The 16,648-nt window shown below is 38.3% G+C and overlaps 1 protein-coding gene across 1 annotated transcript in view; it reads left to right on the top strand.

The window, feature by feature from the left end:
* The first annotated feature begins 24 nt into the window (after positions 1-24).
* Positions 25-16,648, top strand: part of LOC111222860 (voltage-dependent calcium channel subunit alpha-2/delta-2-like) — a 33,163-nt gene continuing 16,539 nt past the window's right edge. Inside the window, exons 1-4 of the mRNA XM_022746744.1 lie at positions 25-328; positions 9,582-9,663; positions 14,501-14,617; positions 15,431-15,490. Coding sequence (XP_022602465.1) covers positions 213-328; positions 9,582-9,663; positions 14,501-14,617; positions 15,431-15,490 — 375 coding nt within the window. The 5' untranslated portion in view covers positions 25-212. The remainder of the gene's footprint in view (positions 329-9,581; positions 9,664-14,500; positions 14,618-15,430; positions 15,491-16,648) is intronic.

Consider the following 16,648-nt stretch of genomic DNA (forward strand, 5'->3'; position numbering starts at 1 on the left):
TGCATTCGTGCATCTCCCATCGTCCGCGATGCCTCCACGGCCAATGCCTGCCTCCTCCGCGTCCACTTGACAATAGAAACCGACATGAACTCGTCAGGAAACTGAGCCGGAGGTTCACACCACAGCTCCTCGTTTATATGTCCCCGGAGACAGTCCGGAGCGCTTCATTCACGCACCGAAACCCCGTGACGAGAATATTTTTTTAATGGAAAATGGCGATAGGCAAAAGGTCTTGCAGCATCGTCTGCTTGGTATCTATCCAGATTATCTTGATTTTCAGCGCATCGTGGCCTGGAGCAGCGGCTCTCACATTCCCCCAGCAATACACGTAAGTAATAGGCACCCTGATTGAAAACATAGCGGGGCTCTGATGGGAGACAACTTTGGGCTTGTCCACTCAGCTCTGTTGCCAGGAGATACTTCAGTCATCCTGTTTTATTTTTTGCCGTTATATAATTTGACAGTGTTGGCGATTACATCAATGTAAACGCTGGGTATTTAAAGCTCAGGGCTCTGTAAGGTGTAGTCCACACTATGACTGGGCATACATGAGAAAGCTATTGAGATCATTTACAGGCATATATTGTTTTAGTTAAACAGAAGAGCTCATTATCAAGTTGGTCTTAATATTAGATATAAATAGTAGGATTTGGACAATAATTTATATGCTCCGTTACCATATGATTAGTTCTAGCCTTCATTTGAAATTCCCTGAACAGTTAAAGCTATAGAGCAATTGGTATATTTCCTAAAAATGTGATGTTGATATCATTCAACATTACACTCATTACCCTAATGTTTTTCCTTTAATGTTAAATCTGGGTGTCATTAATTTAAAAAAAAAAAATAATGGCAGTGATGGGGGCAGTGATGTGAAGTGAGACTTTACTTTGAGTAAATGAATGCCAGTGAAGGAATAGGTGAGGTTGACCATGGCTTTAATTAGTTTAAGTTGTCAGAGACTCTATATTTGGCAGCTACCATCAAGTCTGTGCAATTGTTGCAAAACTGAGGAGGGTTTTTTTTTTCTTTTCTTTTTTTTCCCCCTCCTCTGTGTTCCCCCTGCTGTTCTTGTGCGCCAGTACTAGATTTTTCCATGCATGCTTTCAAGTAAAGAGCAAAACATTTATTTCATTTTGTGAAACACCCGCCTTTCGTACAACCTTTTGAGTCAACCAACAGTACCATAATAGCTACTAGTAGTACTGCATGCCTCAGTAGTACTAGTAGTAGGTCTACTACATTGGATAGAAGAATAAAGGTGTGGTTTTTTTTACTGTGAATACTGGCTGAATTCCTGCATTTGAAGCATTCCTCTTTTTTTTTTTTTCTTTTTTAATCAATCACGTGCTTAGTTCTTCATTCTTAACCTTTAACCCATTACTGTTAAGTACAGCTGGCACTTAAGTTGAGACTGCAGTTATCCGGGCCCACCTCCAGGCTCTGCAATCAGGCTGCTCTGGAGGGAGGAACAGGCCAGATGGTCCACTCATCTTCGGGGCACACAGTGAGGGATTTCTGGCCAATCACAACTGGAGAACCAAGATGTATTTACCAATTAGGAACGGGGGTCTATAAATCTGGGAGGTGTGCGTATGTGTGAATTTCATGATGAATTGGGTTATTTCAAGTAGGGTATAGCTGCTGCTTTCTCCTCCTGCTGCTCCTCCTCCTCCTCCTCCTTTGCACGGATTTTTCTGCTGAGTGCTCTGAAACAGCTACACAGCCCTCTGCCCTGGGTCTCTTCATGTAAGCTAAATGAAGCAGAATCGCTACGCTGAAGAACAGCATCTCATTCCAATTAAGAATTAATACTGCAGCAGTGAGGATTTATTCCCCTTCTCCCTCTCTCACTTCGCCCTTTCCACTCCCGCCCCTTCTGTCTTGACTCTGCCTCGTGCTTTCTGTCTCTGCATATAGATAGATAGATAGATAGATAGATATTTGGCAATATTGGAGAATATGGGGAAAATCATTGTTGATTAGAGTGGAAATCCATTTAGTAAATCACGTTAACTTGATTGACTGCTTCATTTCCACTTGGGAAATGAGGCTGTAACTTTATTAACCAATAAGTGTGGGAAATGCATGACCATCAGTAGAAAAATGTGGAATACACCTAAAGCTGGATGAATCGGACTCATATGGGAACAACAAACGAACAAGAGTGTTCTGATGCGAGCAAGGCTGTCAGTGTTAGCAAGATTTATTCTACAAAAACAATTAGTAAAGTGCAACGTGTGTGGAGGTTGAACAGAGGCAGGAAGAAAAAACGGTTGATGCTCAACTGGTGAGAAGAAACACATGAAAACACAAGCAACATGTAATCAATGTACAGTGATCTAAAACAGTGGAGCAGCGAATACTCACATTTTTGGCATTTGTGCTTCATAACTGACACTTTTTTTTTTTTTTGTTGATTAGGTTTCTGTTGATTGACAAGACAGTTAAATCTAGTACTTGTTGCAGCACTGCTTGTTTTTGGTTAAATTTGTGGTTCAAGTCAGCACTGGCTTTTTATTTTTTTTTATTTTTTATTTTTTTTAAACCAAACATCATGTTTCTACAGTGGCCCTGAGAGCTCAACACTGCAACTCAATAAAACACATGCAAATACACAAAAGACAAGTAAATTTAGAAAACATCTTCATCAATTTGACAACACAACCAAATACAGAAACATGTTGTACATGTGTGAAATTGATGGAGACATTTTCCTGAATTTGCTGTGTTTTCTTAAGTTGTAGTGCGTTGAGCTCTGAAGGCCACCATATGTTCCCCTAACCTAAGCATTGTGCTTTGAGCTGTCTGAACATAATCATAAAAATGTTCATTACAGTTTAGTTGTGGGGAAATAAAAGAAATGTCAAGGCACCTGGTTAACACACACACATGCTGAGGAAGGCAGAGTCCAAACGTCTTGTTTGTGTAGTGGACTTTTGCCAAATATTTAATAACAAGACTGAGAGTTTGTAGCCATGCTAACAGCTCTGTGAGACTACAGCAGTGCTTTCAGTTGAATTCTACTGTCGGCATGCCAACATGCTCACAATGACATGTTGGTGTTAACTATGTTTATCATGTTAGCCATGTTTATTGTGTTTGAATCCTATCATTTGCCACTTAGCACAAAATATAAAATAAAACAAGTACAAAAGGTATTGGAATAATAGAAATACCAGTTCATCTTGAGATAGACATGAATGTATGAAACAAATTCTTGACAGTCCATCCAACAGTTGAAACTTTTCATTTGAAACCATGAATGTGAACCTCAATAGAGGAAAAAAATCAAGAGATCAACAAAGTCAGTAGAATTCATCGCCTGAGGACCGCCAATGTCCGCACAAGATTTCATGTCCAATCCATCCAGTTGCTGCTGAAATATATCAGTCTGGAACCAATGTGGTGGACTGATAGACTCGACACTGCCGTCCCTAGAGCCATGCCCCTTACATTGCTAAAATTGTAACTGGGACCGCATTATGCTTCCTACAAAACATATTTACTACTGCAAGTGAATATCAATTGAATTTTTAGGAGGCTATGGTTCTAAATAGATAAATTGATAGAACCCATACACATAAACCTCTAAATGTCTCCTCTACCTGCCTCCACCTATCGCTCTGCTGCTCCACCCTCTCAACCTCTCATTCTCTCCACTGTAAGTGAATATGGGTCACGTCACGCAGAGCTCCTCTCGCTCTTGTCCCAGGGGTGTGTGAGAATAGCAGGTAACAGAGTAGAAGCACAAGCCGCCTCATCGCAGCACTGCGATACAGACTTTTCTGATATCCCTCTCTAGAGGAGAGCAAATGGAGCACACGATAAAAAAACTTGGGTTTGTGCTTTAGCTGCACTGACTCACACAGCTAAAGCTGCTCTGCAGTTCTGTGGGCTACAGTCATGTAAGAAAACTGGCACATACTAATGTAATAGTTTATGTTAAAGATCCTATTTGACCTATTTCAAGGATTAAAGATAACACTGAAATGTAAGTTTCCCTAAATGTAGAGAGGCACTGAATAATAATCCTAAATGGTAGTCCTAAGTGACACTGAGACAAGTCCACTCTCAATGTATTTTATATCAGAGACAGCAAATCTGATAATGTCAGAAATTTAATTCTCACGATGTTATTGGTGCTATAAACCACATCTACAAACGAACAAAGCACTGTTTATGTGTTAAGTAAAAAAAACTTTTTGCTGCAACCGAGGGCAAACTGCTTTGTTTAGCTGAAGCCTGAAGAGGGCAGTTTGCTGAAACATTTTTTGCAGCAGTTTCAAAACGTAGGCGGTGCAGATGGATGGTGTAAATTCATGAAGCATTTGTTGCATCTGACATGCTTCAAAATTGATATTGCACAGTGTGACACAGTTTGCGGTCGAGATTTTATAGAACCCATTTTGCGCATGTAATGATCCTGTAAGTCTGTACATGTACTCCTCTCTTACACGTTATAGATTTTCCTCTCTGTGAGGATTGCTGATGTTATCACTAAATATGCACACGTGAAAACTTATTTTGATGAGAGATCAACAGACTGTGTAAAGTCAGACTGTTCAGAGAATAATCCCGAGATCACCTGTGAAAGTTTCAAGGATATTTTTATTTTAGATATATTTCTACCAAACATATAAGAATTGTGTGAAAATGACAAGATGCTGACTCGCCATTGTTCCGTGCAATGTTTTATATTTGGAAAAGTGTCTCCGTGGCAGGAACTGTTCATTTATCATTTCATAAAAACATTAGATCAGCCAAGGTGGCCTTGGTTTCAGCGCTCACAGTAATAACATTAACGCATTGGCCTATGACAGCTTAATAGAAAATTAAGCTCAATGACAACTGGAGTATGTTTTTGAAATAGTTTATCAGGCAATGCATATGTTTCCTGATGGTTACTACATTCACAGTTGTCACCACGGAGAAGGAAAAAGCTGCTCCCTGCTGCAGCTCTTTTTCACTTACTGCCTCAAACTGAAAATAATTTCACTTTTAAATAGTGCTGTGGTCGTCAAAGACTCTTCATCAGGCATTCAATCATGTCTTTAATGGGCCCTCAGAGTGATAGTCTTGATGTTGCTGGATAGCTTACATCTTAGTTTTTCACACCGTTCCCTTAACTTGGCATTTTGTAGAAACCCAGAAGTAATGTTCTACTTCAGTGTAAAAAGTCTAGTCCTGTACTGAGGGCTCTCTATTCATCTTCAGGTCCGACAGTGTTTCACGCCCTAAGTTTCAGCTGATACTAGCATCAAAAGAGAAAGGGAAAGCTTGGCAACATCCAAAAAAAGTTGTGTCTTGCTGTGGATCTGGACAGTTGAGTTGAGATTTGTGACTCGTCTGACACTAGAAACAAGCTCGACAAGACTTTAATCTGTGTTGCTGTCTCGTAACTCTGCTGGGAGCTGTCTGACTGATAATGGATCGACTCTGTGGGCACTTACAGGATTTTCTCGGTATTAAGATTTATTTCCCTGGTTCAAACTAATTTAGGTAAAAAGCTCAAATAAATGTTTCACCACCCCAAAGAGTTCTTTTAATTCTTTTGGCCATGCAGACGGAACTGTAGGATCATCTGATCAGCCAATGAGTGAAGGTTGAAACACTGGAAGGAGCCAGGTGAACGGAGGGAGCTAGGAATCTTTAGTGAGGCTACGACCATTCAGTGATCCTCAGGGTATCTCGAGGATAGGGTGGCAAATTCTGAGCATACAGGGAGTCTGTAACATAAATAGTATAGTATTTACTCATCTTTAGAGCATGTTTAGCATCTAAGCAGTTCTGTTCCCTGTGGCGTCAATGTTGCATAAATGCACTGAATATGAAAGACACTGGTTCTTATACCGCAGTGTGCTGCTTGTGTTCTGATAGGTTGTGTAGGATTGTCTGTGCTGCTTTGAAGTTGCAGATTGGGATGTGATTATGCCACAGTATCTGTCACTGAGAGCACATTTTAGAGGAAGACAGTCAGAGCAATGAAGGTAGTGTGATACCGTTTTTTGTTTCATTGATTCAAAATCATCATGGATGGATGGCACACTGTATTTATCAAAAAATTTTCCACAGAGACATTGTGGAAAATATGTGGTTCTGTAGAGTTCCCATTATGTTTTCCCGTTATATATTTTTCTTTAAATGATATCTTCAGTATTAGTGAACCAGACTCCCCTAGATGATGTAACAACCCTGTAGGTTAATGCTGTAGCCAGCAGTTTTATTTCATCTTCGAGAAATTTTGTTTGTCATTTTGGTGTGATGGATGACTCTAACTACGACAATACCCATGAGCCCTGAGCCACTAGTCTTTGTGCTTGTTTTATGTCTGTTTATCGTATTGCGTGGAAGAAATGCGATTTTGTGCCCCTGTAAACTGAACATTGTATATGGCATATGGTATATGTAATGACTACATTGTACCATGAGAAAAATCCAGTCAGAGGCATCAGAGTGGTAGCTAATTAAAAATGCATCATTGGTGCAGTTGGGAAGAAAACATATAAAGTCGTTGAATTCAACCAATATTAACACAGAATCCAAAAGTGAATTGATTTAATCTCCATGCTGTAAAATCAATTTCCTCAACAGTGAAATCTTCAGCTGCCGCCTGCTGTTACCGGCGAATGTAATAGAATTTATTCAGACTTTATAGTGATCATGCATTATTCCAAGGTGGTTGATGCTAATGCTAACAGGCTAGACTAGCTTCCTTTGTTGTGCTACATTGTTTGTAGCAGTGCATTACCAAGTGAAATTGGACACAAACATAATCAGAGAAACATAACACTTATAAAATGATCTGAATTCATTTGTATAAGTGCTAGTATTGAATTTTATTTTGATGTCCCTGTTAGCTGCATTTGCAGCCATTCTGCCAGCAGTTTGTATATATGAGAAGTGTTTACAGGGAACTTGAAACAACAATTAGTTGTAATTAAATGTTTTCTCTCATATAATTGTTTTTTATCTTTAAACAATTCAATGCAGAGAAAGAGTGATAAACATTTTTGTATTATTTCAATGAGCTGGCTAAATTCTCTGACCCTACATGCCTCCCGTCTTTGTCCCACTTCCATCTGACCTTGTGATTGTTTGGAGTAGTCCACACCTGAGGCTGTGGTCACTGGCAGGTCAGGTAAATCTCAAAAGCTTGTTAACCAGTTGCAGTTGTTTTCTGAATGTGATCTAAATAGAAATAGATTTTACTCTGTGAGATTTTACTTACAGAAAAGATTTATATCTGTATTTTTATTGAAAGGAGAAAAAACTTAAACTGCAAATTTCTATTTTCGGGACACTGGCAAGAAAGCAGCTGGCCTCTAAAGATTCATCGTGAGTTTCCTTTTATGTCACTTCAATGCTTGACGTTTCTCCCTGTTAGTTTACATTCTAAAAATAATGAAATTGATCTAGAAGGAAAGAGAAGATGGTGTTTCTGAAGGAGATACTAAATCCAAGTGCATTAAACAAGTCCAGTATGGTTTTCTGGACATGTTTCTAATGCAAGTTGGAAAGTAAAAGTGTCCCAAAGCAATATATACTTGCAGTACATATTTTGAATTTGGAGAATCAGAAGCCCTTTATTGGTCTGTGCGTCCTCAGTTCGTTGTTAAAGCCTCTTCAACATCCAGGAGGATGTTTGTGTGGGCTGGGAGGGAATTAGCTGCTGGGGCCACGTGTGCTGATATACTGCTGGCTTGTGGTTCTGGCATTTCTGGTGTGTGTTCGCTGGTGGGTGTAATTAATGTGTTGGAGTTGACATTTAACAGAGAGATTATTAGGAGTGCTGCTGCTCTTGGAATCATATTAATTAAATATCCAGATAGCCAAACCTTTTATTGGTCAAAAATGTTCCTGTTGATACTGGCAGTGCCCCATCATCAGGTGCAGTGGTTGTTGTTGTTGTTGTTGATATCGATATCACTGGTTTTTCCGCTGCTGACTTTGATGAATTCTCAACACACTGTTTCACTACCCCAGTCTGGGGACTCACTCTTAACAAATCCAGCTCATGTTGTGAGTGTTTGTGTGTCCTGTAGTGAATGTTGCGACATTACAAAGGAATTTGCACATCATAAACAAAATCTTTAGGATGAAAAGTGGGGAAGGAACTGACAGACTTCTATTGTAAAGGATGGTCATCCAGCTGGCTGAAGAATAGGCAAGTGGTTTATTATAGTGGGTTATGTTAAGCCTTTTTATGATATACAGTAGATATCATGTCCTCTGAATAACTTAACAATTTTTTTCTGAATAGAACAGTAACTTTGTCCTTGTTTAGATCATTTAACCAGGTGATTAGAAATACAACGTTACGTTTCTACATTTCTATCATCAAACGTTAAGAATTTTGAATATATTTTTCAGACAAAACAGATTGTAAATATAAATTTGGAGTCCTCTGATATAACTGAACACAAAGTAGAATTGTATAAAATCAGGTTTTGGCCAAATATAGCACTGTAATGTACTGTAATACTGTACTGTAAAATTGCAATGAGTGACATCTTCAGAGAAAGTTGTGTGTGGATTTTGTTTGGGGCAAAAGCCTCATCTTCTGGTTCAGAACAGTGTAGGAAAAGATGGACTCAACCATAAACAGAAAATAACCTTCATTTGACTGCAGTTCATTGTCTGAACAGCAGCTTGACAACAAAAGATCATCAAAAAGCCATGACATAATTCTCATTTTCAGCTTTAAGGTGTTCTGCTCAGAGATTGTTAAATATGCGTACATGTGCAGTACAGTATACCTCTCCCTCTCGCCGCTCACATCACAGTGGATGTTTTATTTATTCTGGCTCATTAGTTGCTCTGTCTCTGACATTGTGACAAATTCCAGTTGCATCAAGTAATGCGCGGCTGCCACCGCAGATTTTAAAAAGCTATTTACGTACCGAATAATGATGTAGCAAATGGTATATATTTCTTTGCTTTGGAAATATCCTTTCACAGAATTATGATGATTAGTCAACAAAGCTGATTAGGTGGTGTTAGTAAAATCTCAGGGCTTACTCTCAACTTTAAAGATGGATGCAGCTCTTGTAAGCTTCTTTTCTGTTGCTGAACTGGTGTAATCAGTGGTAATAAGACGAATGGTTGTATTATTTTCTTGAAGCGATATTGCTGATAGGTTACCAGTCAAGTTTTCCTGCATGTGTCTGTAATGTCTGGATCACAGGAGCCTTTTTTATTGTGTAGGTTGCAACTTAGAAGCACATTTTGTATTCATTTAATACATTTTAAAACAATATTCATTTATTTATTAATTTATTTCAAGGAGAGCCAAAAGAAGTAATCCTCTAATTTACAGAGTACGGTTGTCTCTTTGAAGCCGTTTGTGTTTTAGTTTTTTCTTAAATGAAGCACATTTTCATAATTTGTGTTGTGATCCTTGCAGTGCTAAAAGCTATTTTTGTTACAACACCACTGCATACTTCTGTAAAACACACACACACACACACACACACACACACACACACACACACACACACACACACACACACACACACACACTCTTATCTTTTTCATTTGTCGAAGTTGTGTGACAATCAGCCTTTGATGTTTATCCACAGGATAATGCACTGGGCCAGACGCATCGAGCAGGAGATTGACAGAGTCTTTCAGCAAATCACTGGAGCTCAGCAGTTGAAAGGGGTGAGTGTGTAACTCTCTTTTTTCTTTCTTTTTTTTTTTTTTTACATTGTACAGGTCTTACTCCTCATAGTGCTGCATAAACTCAATTAGAAGGCACAGAGCAGAGAAGTCAATGTGCAAGACAGCTGTAAATCCATTAAGTTAGAGCTAAGGCGAAATAAGTGCATAAAACAGGAAAACAATCACAGTCTGCCTTTTAGAAACCACTTTGTTTCTTCTTTCATGATTTTCTGGGACACCGTGTAGAGTAATGAACAGCCAATAACATAATGTTTTTGTTTTCCCAGGACAGACATAAAACTCTCTCTGAAAGCTGTTATATTCAGCAGTTTTCAAAATGTATGCTCTGCTTTTTAGATGTTGTGGCCAAATTTTGCTGGCACTTCTATTGTTTGCAATGATTATCAATCTTGAACACATTGTACGATTTCTTTGAAGCTAAAGGGCTGCCTGAACACAGGCCAGCAGTGGTTAGATTTAGAATATCTAGAGTAATGCTTCATGAGGTCATGAGTTTTTCAACTTAAACATTCATGAATATTAATCCAGACCTTTCACAAGCTGACCATGTATTGCCTGTGTTAAGTGTTAATGGCAGAATGGCTCATCTGTCACTGTTTTCATGCACATGACACGTATCCGTCACCAAGCTCCCAGTTAGAAGTCATTTCATATTCACATCTGGTGCATTTTCACATTACGTTTTACATTACATACAGTAAGGTAATCTGATTCCTGCTGCCCTGCAGTAACCTGATTTTCAAACCATCATACCCTGTAAATGAGAAACCTGGTTTCTTTATTGAGGTTAAATGGGCTCAACTCCAAACAGTTATTAGATTTCTAACATGACATGGTTTTAGAAAGAGATGTTTCTGTTGAAAACTTAAAAAAGCATAAGGTTGGTGATATTCTCATTTATTTCAAACTGTTGACAAACCTCATGAAAAGGTAAAAACCAACACACACTTCCTCGCAGCTCCAAGTCCATTGGTTCCAACTGAAGAAATCTTTACAAACAGCTCACAGGTCATTTAAAAAAAATAAAAAGGATAAATAGTTGGGCATATGTGTTTTCAGCAAGCAAAATGCCTATGAAATAATGCATTTGTGGGGACAGCTCCATTTTAGTAGAGAAATTTAAGTACAACAGTACAAGTGATAAAATATATTTTTTTTTAATTTGTTATTTTATCAAACTCCTGTAAGGGGAAAAGACAAATCTAAATTAATCAGCATTAATCAATAGTTGTCAAGTATTTGATGGTTACAGTTCCTCAAATGTGAGGATTCTTTTTATTTTATAATACTACACGCAACAGAACCGATCTTTGTGGAAGAAACTGAAAACTTTAAACCACAAAATGATAAGTTTCAACCACATATACTGAAAACTGGGGGGTGTCCAATTTCCTGTTTCCTGTTTTCTCTCACAGTAATGTCAACATTGTTGTCCATTGTTGGGGAATACATGTCTCACTCATCAGGATATCATTTACCTGTCGTATCCAACAAGTATCGGGGTTATTTCACATCCTCACTGTAACAGGTGGCTTGGAGTGAGGGTTGTCCCTGAAAAGGCGAATGCCAAAAATCAGGACCAAAGATCATCTGCAGGGGGCAAGAGAACCGTGCTCTGGGAAGATGTGTGGGGGCGTTCCCTCAGCAGAGAGCGGCAGCACGTGTCCTCTCTGTTTGTGTCACAGCAGAGCAGATGGTCAGCCTGCAGCCTGCAGTAATGCCTTGATGTGAGACTCACTTGTTCATTCTGTCCTCATTAATCCGTCCATGCTCCTAAACCACTCTGGTTCTGTTAAGAAATTGTTCTGCTCTGCCTGGAACGCTCCGCGCAATCTTCTCTTGTTGAGGAAATGCCTGAAATTCAAATTAAATGTCATTTTCAATTCCTCAACCATAAAGCCATGATAATTTTGATATGTCTCTGTGATACAGCCCGCGCTCGACATTGGACATTCAACATCAGCATGCTAACGTGCACACAATGACAATGTTAACAAGCTGGTGTTCAGAAGGTATGACATTTACCATGTTCAAAATCTTAGTTACGCCTGTAAGCATGGGAGCGGATCACTATTCTGTCGACAAATACCAACCATCCTATTGTGTTTGGGTCAAATTTGAGGTTGTGTTGTGCAGCCACTGGCAACTTCAGAGTGGTGAAGAATTGTTTTCCTGTAAATAGTTTAAATGTTTGCCATTAGCAAAATGTCAGCAATTTGGCGATATGTGATTTTAAGGGCAAAAAATGACGTAATTATAAATAACTGCAGAAGTAAATAATTAAATACATAAATAAATGCATAAATAAATGGATTTTAGTAATGAAAAATGCTACTTCTACATATCCCCATTTATTCATTTATTTATTTCTGTGTCTGTACATTAATTAGGACGGCGGTCCTACCTTAGTCTAAAGCCAGATTGGTTATGGCAGTGTGATCGATTGGATGAATCTACTGCTACTGCTTTGTGAGCTGTGTTTCAGTCACTGTTTTAGACTTGTTTCTTTGTCTGACAATGGAAACAGAAAAACATGTAAATGAGAAGAGCTTTATTGGAAATTCAGCAGTATTAAAATACTGTATATGTGAGCACAGAGAGAAGGAGAGATGCAAACAGATAAAGGGCTGAAAACCGGGTGTTACAAGGCTGAGTGTGAATACGACATGATCACGCACATATAGAAATATATACATAAATAAATCTAGAAATGCATGACTAAATGAATAAATATATAAATAAATAATTAAATAATGCAGAAATAAATAAATAAATTAAAGTAGAATGTATGATTAAATAGAAAAATGTAAAAATACAGAAATAGCATTTTTCATGATCAAAATGTATTTATTTTGCATTCATTTATGTATTTAATAATTTATTTTCTTTCTTTATTTATTTATACTTCTGCCATTTTTTGTCCTTCATACACAGTTCACAGAAACACACTGTTCATTACTGCATGTTCCCATCTGTGCAGCGTGGGCCAGTAAAGCATCTGGTCAGTACACGACTTGAGGGATGTCTTCAATTTCAATTTGTGAAGTCCATTTATAGGTTGAGGGCTGTCACATGGTATGTATGCAGGTTTGCCAAATGTATTTATCCAGGTCACTGTCTCCACTCCTGTCCTGTCTTCATCTTCTGTCTGACGTCTGTCCTCATAGTGAACAGAGTGTGATGGGCTAAAACAACACTAGATACCAAGGCTTGATTTTTTTTTAATTTTTTCTTTAGATTTTGGAGCTCAAGGCATTAAAATTATTGCTTTGTGCTCCTGTTTGTGATAAAACATGTCCTGAGCAGGTGGAAACTTGCATCCACTTCACTTCCTGATCTGGCTTATTTCGAGCCATTATCAAACATTTCATATACTGTGTGAACCTTGACTGTCTTTTCACCTTGGTTGGCTTATGCAGTTACAATGTTATTCATTCTGAGTTGGAATGAGCTTGAAACAAAACTGAATAAAAAAAAATATGCCTATAACAAAAATATTACAGGAGGTTTACTCCATGCAGCATTATCTGCTTTCACTCTAGTGTCACTCCCAGATGTCTCCTGATGACCTTAAAGCTCTCAAGTGTAAGACATCATGAGGAATAGTTTGCAAGGCCATATTTCAGATCCTCTAAAGTTAACTGTGATGTGCTTCCATGTGTGGTCTAATTTAACTCCAGGCCCTCTGGAGAAGAGCATTAAGAACATCATCTGGGCAAATCTGGCTCTTTCAGTTTGCAGAAAGCTTTAGACCCAAGGACAGAGTTATTCTTCCCAGCCATGGAGTCTAGTCAGATGAGTGGTTTCAAATGGGTTTGTATATACACATAAAAAATATGTCATTTCTTTGGTAGTTTTTATTTTCATTGGAACACAAAATAAACCTCAATCTAAGGAACAATCAGCCTCTTATATGAAACGATATCACAGGCTGTTGCACTTCAAGTCTCACATTCAACCAGGCAGCTCGACAGGATTTTAAAGGTGGTCCAAACCTCATAATCATCTCACACTGACTTTATTGTACAAAGTCATGCTTTGGCTCTGTGATGTTATATTGTTATTACAGACCACAGAAAACGTCTTCCATTATTACACAAGTGTGTTTTTTTTCATGTAGCAGTCACATGAGTCAATGTGTTATCTTTGATTTCGAAATGCTCCTTTTAGAGAAATGTCATGTTTTGATCCGTCAATAACCAGATTGTTCTTTTATTTTAAAGAGCTGAAGAAGATAACCTTAACATGGATACTTTTACTTTATGGCTAAAAGAATATCTGCCACATGGTGTCAGCATCATTTAGGAATAAAACTCTGTGATTCCTCGGTGAAAACTATTCCAAAGACAACAGACATTGTGTGTGGATAGATTACATGAAAGGAGCCATATTTAGATTTGGATTGAACATACAAACACAACAACTGACTATTCCCTTGTGTCGGTATTTAAATATAAAAAGGATTTGCTTTTGCAAATTCATGAGCTTTGAATAATAAGGCTGTGTCTGCTTTCAGGAATGCTCTCTGAGATGTTGCAATTCAGATTTTCCCTTTTTGCATCTACTTTCTTAAATGTTTCCTTCTCTAGTTTTACAAAATACAGACTTATCAAATAACATCACTCACATACTGCCCATAACAATCAACTGCATTAATGGCAACAAAGCTTTGTGCCAAGTCAGCTTAGACAATAAAAGTCAAGGGTTACAAATTGTCAATAGAAAGACATTAGGTCAGCAGAAACAGGCCTTACAGACTGACTGTGCAGCTGTTATTGCTCTTACGTTTTTGACATTGTCCATTAAAAATTTACAGATATACAATGAAGAAAGAAGACGATTTAGTCTGGTGAAGAATCAGCCTCGGAAGATTGTGGAGAAGGTGGCCTCAGACATAGAAAAACTCCTGGCTAAGAAGCGTAAAGCTCTTGATGTAAGTATATGTTTTCCTGACAAATATGAAACACTGTATTAACACCACCAACTGTGCGATTCCACAGTATGTGCTGCTTATTTCGTCTTCTGTTTAAATGTAAATGTGAGGTGAACTCTCTCAGAACTAAATTGTAGCAGTGAGTGATAAAGTAAAATAAAGCATATTATCTATTGAATGTTTAAATGCAATATAATTTCATGTAATAACAATGCAGAATTACATTTATACATTTCAATTTTATCTTTTATTTTACAGTACAAAATTCTTGTAAGAGACACCAGGTGTTAGCTCTGTGTGAGATCCATCCAGTGGTAATGAGAATTCGATTTGTTTCTCCATTGGGAAACCTCTGGATGAGTTTGCTGACAAAGCAAATCAACTCTCTTGCAACACTTGCATTAAAGTTTAGTAAAGATGCAACCATAGGATTTAACAGTGATTCATGCTGCCTTTCATTGTTGTTTGTTTCCACAAAGCAGCAACATCTCAGCTGCAGATAATACAAAGTATATGCAGAAGATTGATTTTCTATTGTTTTAATGTCTGGTAGTAGCTACAGGGTTTGCAAAATACAACCAAAAAACTTGACAATGACAGAGAGGTATTTGAAAGACAGCTTTCCTGATGTTGTCAGAGCAGTTCTGGTATGGTACAAAATGCAGACTGAATACAGAAAATGCAATTTACAAATACCAGTAATCCCAAGTCTGTCTCGGAGGAACCCACACTGTGTCACAGTGTTCGTCCCTAGTGAGACAAGACACGTCATTAAACTTTCTCCTCTAACGATTCTCTCTTTTCGACATTTAGAGGTTAGCCAGTGAAGCAGAGCGGCTCCAGCGAGAGCATCTATGGCAGGATGGGATCAAGGTAAGACTTGAAAACCGTACATACAATTTGAGTGGTAACACTGCTGAGGGCCATACAGCACGATCCTTCATCTGATTACCATTATTGACCCTTCTTATTGCTGTGTTCCATGTAAACTGCATTTAAACCCAAAAACCTCCATTTGTCTATGTTAGGTCATCACTTTAAGCCCACACAGTTTGTTGCAGCGTTGGTGGTTCATTGCATCTGTCAGTGCATCCGTCTGTTAATTCGTTGATCGGTCATGTCCCGTCTTTCTTGATGAAGGTTTCTTCAACATATTTTACTGTTTCTTCATGTCTGTAATGGATCTGAACTCGAGGTGATCTACAGTAACACAGTTTGGTCATCAGTGGGAAAATGTCAAGGAAGTAGAATGATATTGTTTGCTGTGTGATCTTTTATGCACTGTTGTTTTAAATTCACTATCATGGTTTACTATAGACAATGCTTTAGTCTGATACATCTACTGTAGATATACAACAGTAACCTTGGTTCGCAACGATATTAATTATTTTTTATATTATTTTTATTAAGGATTTTGTCTGTATTTCCTTACAAAATTGTATTATAGGATAATTTTAGAATGAAGACATCACGTTAACCTTTACTCCTCTGTCAATCAAAAGATGTAAATTCAAACCAGATGGGTTTGTCTCGGAGCGCTGTGGCTCTAAGCGGCGACTTGAGAATGAAAGAACATTTACACCAGTCAGCTGAGCAGATCCCTGAGCGTTTGGCTGGGTGAAACAGATGACTGGGTGCACTCAGCCGTGCGGTTCTGTTGAGTCCTACACACAGTGGCATTCCACTTTTCCACTCGGCCTGCTTCATACGCCCAACAAAATGAGACAGGGTTAACCTCATCCTCTCACATCCTCCTCTGAGGCACTGACCCCCCCCTTCACGCCCCTCTGTCATTTTAGAGGACTACACTGGTGGTTTTTCATGTTTTATCCCATTCTTTGAAAACTGTGTGTACGTCATAACACTGTCAACCATGCTATAAGCTTTAGTTTGATTTGCTTCCTTCCAGTGATCTATTGATTTCAATTATTTCTGTATATGAAAATTGACCCGAAAGGTCTTCATTCAATATGGCCGATTTTATGAATGTCTTCACAAATAAAAGTACCTCAATTAGAGATTAAATCACAA

The sequence above is a fragment of the Seriola dumerili genome, unplaced genomic scaffold (assembly GCF_002260705.1).
Source record: "Seriola dumerili isolate Sdu_G_001 unplaced genomic scaffold, Sdu_1.0 BDQW01000109.1, whole genome shotgun sequence".
NCBI classification, from domain to species: Eukaryota; Metazoa; Chordata; class Actinopteri; order Carangiformes; family Carangidae; genus Seriola; species Seriola dumerili.